This window comes from Periophthalmus magnuspinnatus, chromosome 3 (genome assembly GCF_009829125.3).
Source record: "Periophthalmus magnuspinnatus isolate fPerMag1 chromosome 3, fPerMag1.2.pri, whole genome shotgun sequence".
NCBI classification, from domain to species: domain Eukaryota; kingdom Metazoa; phylum Chordata; class Actinopteri; order Gobiiformes; family Gobiidae; genus Periophthalmus; species Periophthalmus magnuspinnatus.
Window position 1 is genome coordinate 31,495,128 of NC_047128.1, and position 6,000 is coordinate 31,501,127.

Sequence of the window (6,000 nt, forward strand, 5' to 3'; positions counted from 1 at the left end):
CAGGCTTACACTCCCACTGAGACGTTGGACTATTCTATAATGATTCAAGCTCATTTTTAATTTGGGACTAAATTAAACATGTTCCATCCAGTGGAAGAAATGTTTAAGCAGTTCTTATAGTTTGTCTATATTTCTTGTATCCTTCGTTCTCAATGCAGTGTAATGTTTGGTGACACCGTGGGTGGTTGAAATAATAGTTGTACACAATAGTACTAGTGATAGTAGTTGTAGAGGTCTTATTAATTTTCAAATGTAATATAATCCGACCACAGTGTGGTACATACTTGAGAAGCACACATCCAGAACCACTAGGGGGCGCAGTCCAAAAGACCTGTATACTGGTACGTCTACGAGGAGTGCTTTCTGTAACAGCGGGAGGGCAGTTGGTCATAAACTGTGTCTCTTCTTCATCAATGATCTGCAAAGCACAAACAAACACAGTGAGTTATTATAATGAAACTATTAGCAAAACTCTCCCAGATGACACACTCTGCTCTGTGACTTGTGGGTGCAATTAGGCTTAGAATCACTCCATGTTATGTTCTCTCTCATTACCAAACTGAGTGCCATGACACTATCTGCACTTGTTTTTATGACACTTATCAATCAGGTCAAAAAAATAAATAAAAAATCATAGTGGAATATTACAAGCTTTGTGTGATATGAAGTAAACAAATGAGCACTTCTAAAAAGACAAAATGGCTCTTTATCAAAGTAGAGACATGTGTTGATAATATTTTAATATAACTTATATATCCATCCATTCCAAAGCAAACTTAACTCCAAAGACACGATCTTTAATGCAATGACTAGTAAAAAGTCACTTTCCATCCCTGTACTGGAGTTAACATTTAAGTGGAAAGTCTTCAGAGCATTTCAGGTAAAACCTAAAATGTCAAAAGCATGCTGCCCTTTCTAACTCAAATGCACACTTGAGATACTCAGCACTTCATTGATTCAAACTGTATTGGAGAAGGCTACAGCTGCATGCTGGCAGTAAGATCAGTTTGATAGGAAATGACATTAAGCCAGTCAAGACAAGGAACTTTCTCTGTCCATAAAGCTGTCAGCGGAGAATGCCCTTTGTCATACCATGTAATGAATGAGTTTCCCCCAAAAGTGGAAGCTGTGAATAGAAACCAGGGAGATGTTTGTCTGTGTCCACCCCATACAGATTATACCACCCACTCTAGTTCCCATGGTTTCTCACAACCATCCCGGGCTGGTCTGTCTGGACTACGACACGTTAAAGCCACCGAGGACTCATGGGAATGCATTCAACCACAACTGGTAAATAAACCCATTTCCAGCTAAAACTGATCCACTGAACATGACACAACAAATATGTGTTTTAATATGTGATTAGAAGAAAACTACATAAACGGCGTTAACTTTTGTATAAGCTGCAAGTAATAAAACAAAACCATGCATATGAAATCTGAAGCTGTTTCTTAAAGATATCATGGAAAAATAGATTGTGACAGCAGACCACATGTAGAGCTGCACTAATTTCTTCTCTGACCTGGAAACATTACAGTTTGTTCTCTTTTGTCCTGTCATTTCCCCTGCTGAGAAGTAATGTCTCATTATCCGGCACCAGCACAGTGAGCACAAACACACAGAGTGGCGGCTGACCTCCCCAGTGAGCTCAATAAAAGTGCTTTTCATCAAGTCAGAAGCTGTCCACAGTTGTCTGACACAGGGCACACCACCAGATTTCAAATGAGCCCCGTGTTAAATAAAGCGTAGACTTTTTTCTCCTCGTCTTTCAGAGCTGGAAGGCCAGCTCGCCCAGAGCTCTTCTAAAATCTGGAGGTAAGTATGGGTTAGTGTTAGTGAATAAGTGTTTTTAATGCATAAGAAGTCTGTGAAACAGCGATGCAGAAGAACAACCATGTAAAAAGAACAGGTGGTTAACAAAACAAATCCAATGATGATTATGCTCAAGATGACAGCAAGTCTGTCTGTTACCAAACTGTGCCATCATTTACAATGTTTAGGCTTTAAAATTAAATAGGGTCAAAGATTTGATGTGAATGAACCAATGGTTTGTATATATTCTCTAGTACAGTTGCACAGTCAAAGCTCTTTAACATCAAAGACCCACTCACCCATTCACATTCACACTCATATACCAGTGTGTGCACAAACTGGAAGCAAAGCCGTGCAAACCCAAGACACAACAGCAGCATGAAATGGTGAGCCCAGGACCTTCACATCAGTGAATAAACACTCTGCCCACTGAGCTACAGCCACCCTAAATAGCCACCCTATTTTTGTTTGTATGAAGATAAAGTTAAGTTAATAAAACATAAACAAGGTGTGATCATTAGGATTCAAACACAGTTTTGAATTTCTTCGCAGCCTCGAGACCCACTCAAAAATGTAAGCTATACAACTGCAACTTTTACTTTGTTGATCACAAGATTACTTTTCAGGTTTGCTCAAATATAAAAATATATTCCTTCCCATGGCAAGCTTTTGTGAATTCCTTAACAGTTGCGTTTATTCTGCAGCAGCGTGCACATTACAGCCTCAATTTTTTATTCTAACAATTCTATACACCCACTCGTATTTTCCCTGCTTCTGCTCCGGTAGAACCTGTCTGTGTAATGTGTCAGTTATCACCTCGCCTAAACCAAACGCACACATACGCTCCTGGTGGGTGCCTATACAGAAATGATTGACTGCTTCACACTGTACATAAAAGCTTTGACACTTAAACAGGTCACATCTTACATTATAACTATAGGGACGTGCAGCTCAAGAAGTGAAAATTGTGTGAAACATAGTGAAGAATGACATCTGGGAGTAGATATCTCTGCAATACAGGCACAAAACCGGATCCTTATTGTATTTTGCAATTGTAAAGGTTGTGGCATCTTACCTGGAAATTCCCAATATAGTCGTCATCCCTGTCTCCCTCTGCACCTTCTCTCAGAGCAATGAGGCTGAATCCTCTGAAGTACGAGGTGCTAGTTGCTGTTATAGTCACTGGACAAAGACAAGAAGAAACAGTCAGAGATATGTGCATTGAAATTCAGACTATATGAACCGGGGTCATGCACAAGCTCATGCTCTAATAACGTTGTAACAGTTCAGTTGGTAATGAGTTCATAAGCTAAGCACAGCCACTGCACCTATATGTGGCAATAAATGATTTTGGTTTTTGGTTTTCATGTGCAACCACCTTCGGTCTATAAATCTATGTGCATTGATTTAAGAAGAAAATAACTAATAGCACGTGCCTCTTTGATGCCCAAACACATTGCCACACTGACTTGTGAAACTTTGTACCATAAAACAGGCTCTGGCGTCTGCTAAAGTCTATTTGAACGATGAAAGGGAATGGCATATGGCATCAAGAAGTTTGCTGAGGGACTGTGCAGTTTTAAATTTTGATCATAAGAGCACTTAGAATAATGCTTCGATGGAGAAACGATGATGGATGCGTGCTTCATACTCCAATGTTACTGCAATTTGAGGAAATATGGTGTAAATAACATCTCATGGAGGTTTTTGTGGCAGGCCTGCACACTTTTCTAATCACTTGCCTACCTCTGTAAGTGCTGCCCGGCTGGTAACTCTCCGGGTCTCCCTCAACACGGAGGCGAAACTCGTTAGTTGCTTCTTTCTTACTGCTCTGAGCGCGGAGTATCCGACTACAGTAGCCGTCCGCTTTCCCGTTTCTCTCAAAGGGCTCCTCGGTAAACGCCAACGAATCACATGTCGCAGATGAGAACAAGCAAACAAGCACTACTGAGTTTAAAAATGAGCCAAACATTGTGTCTAAAAGGCTGCTCATCAGAGTACTCTTTCTAGGGTTGTTGAAGTTGAAGTTTTGGTCCAAGGCGAGCAGAAAAGTTGTCTGTAATACTAAGCTGGTAGGTCCATTGTGGTGCGCTCTGAATCCCGTTACGCACTGACAGAGGGATGCCTGGATGTGAGGAGAAGTGCACTGTGCGCGCTGCTCCTCTCTACTGAGCGCCTCTGTGCGGAATAAGGGAAGTGACCAAGCGTCCAACCAGCGTCTACAAGACAGAAAACCCTGGCGAATAACGGAGTTCACACTGAATCCTCCACACACACACACGCACACAAACACACACACAGAGAGAGGTGCCCAATACGCGTGTGTGTGGCCGTGTCATCAGTCAAGAGTCCGGCGAGGACAGAGCGCACAAAAGCGTTGACAAAAGCTCCACGCGGTTGTCGAGGTGACTAATTAAACAAAGCTTGAAGTCACTATTTGCTATTCATGGGCCTCACTTCTTTTAATTGCTGCACTAGAGACAACTGGTGGAGGTTAGTTACTAGCTTTAGTGGCACGAAACTCTGGATATCTGATGTCTGGAACCAAAAGGAGACCACAAACAGCTAGTTGGAACTTAAAAGTGCACTATGTAACCTTTTTTAGAGGAGGGTACACCACCTTCTTGCTGTTATTGCGTCACCTGGGATGTTCCACAGTATGCCAGTCCACTTATACCTATCTTATCCTCAATTACAGGTGATTCAATCAAAAAATATCATAAAAAACATGCATTTGTGCTGTGAGCGGTGTCGCCTCTTCGCAGAGTTTACCTGTAACATGACCTGATGGTGGTGCATGATGTGCTCTTCTCAATACAGACAGTTAAGGTCAGTGCCATATGGTGGTAAATGCGGTTATTACATCTCCATGACAAGTAGGTCAACCTCCAGAAGAAAAGTTACGTAATAAGTGAGTAAGAAGTCATCACCAGACTGTGTCCTTAGTGTCATATCATTTGGATTTGGTCCTTGCAGGGAACAAAACAAGTCAATTTGCGCAATAACTAATTCAAAGTGCTTTACAGAATAAGTTTTGCACAAGTTATGCAAAGAATATAAACATTAATTTAGTTTGCTCTTTAGTTCTGTCTGTTTATCCAGTTTAATTGCATTCGTCTGTTTAATTGTCCCTATTATAACTATAGAACTGATTTGGCTTATGTGACATTGTAAAAAAGACGACTGTGTGATAAAGTGATTGAGAGAAATGGAATACACAGTTGTTCAAAGATTAAATTTGTGTAAAAACATCAGATGCCCTTCCTGGTGCAAAGAATTCCAATGGTTTCTCACTTGTCCATAGCAAATTATTATTTTACAACCTAAGACTAAAAATCTTATGTAAACTCCCTTTATCGTTGTGATGTTCAGCTCGACAACATGAAACACAAAGAGAAGTATTGATGCACTATGTTCTCCTTTTCTCTGCTCTTACTTGCAAGGCGCAGTTTTATGTTTGGTGGCTCTTTCTTGCAACACCCAGGGAGTTGATTTGTGTCTTCAGAGGGGTCAGCAGGCATGTAGTGAGAGTGTAACCGCTCGTGATAGCCGCTGACAAATGCAATGCGTGTGTGTACGTGTGTGTACATGTGTGTATGTGTGGCGCTCCTGGGCTGCTTCTGATGGATGTGAACTGGGGAGGAACAGGGAGAGCCAGCAGGTGTCATGAAAGGGTTTTGTCTCAGAGCCTCAGTTACACTCTTGGCCTCTTCTGCAGGTCTGTATAAATATATTCTGCAGAATATAGAGGAGTCACCGTGGGGAATAGATTACACTCCTCTTGGGCAACAGTCTTCAATTGTAAATAGTTATAAGACACACAAGTTACGATATTGTTGCATGAGTCTTGTATTTATAAAGATTGTTATGGGAGTTCTTATTCATTTGTTATGTTGTTTCTGATGTTAGATTATTAATGGTCTCAAAAATGTGTACTCCAGCTCCAGCTCTTGAACTAGCTTTGGTTGGGATTATTTGGTTGGGAGGACCTTCGAGAGGAGAAACATGGAAATTCTGCATTGAAAGACTCAAAAGTCAAACTTGGAAACTTCTTGCTGTGAGACAAAAGTAATAGCTCCTCAACCACTGGGCCACTGTTGTGATGGGTGCATTTCAGGATATGTAATATTATCTCCTGCCAAGTCAATCCTCAATTAATCTAAACTATGTTCTTGTCTTTGGTTTTCA

At 41.0% G+C, this 6,000-nt stretch overlaps 1 protein-coding gene across 1 annotated transcript in view; it reads right to left on the bottom strand.

Annotated features, from left to right (window-relative positions):
- spon1a (spondin 1a) overlaps positions 1-3,990 on the bottom strand; it is a 29,074-nt gene extending 25,084 nt beyond the window's left edge. Inside the window, exons 1-3 of the mRNA XM_033991757.2 lie at positions 3,559-3,990; positions 2,888-2,994; positions 285-418 (exon numbers count right to left, since the gene is read on the bottom strand). Coding sequence (XP_033847648.1) covers positions 285-418; positions 2,888-2,994; positions 3,559-3,805 — 488 coding nt within the window. The 5' untranslated portion in view covers positions 3,806-3,990. The remainder of the gene's footprint in view (positions 1-284; positions 419-2,887; positions 2,995-3,558) is intronic.
- Positions 3,991-6,000: the final 2,010 nt, after the last annotated feature.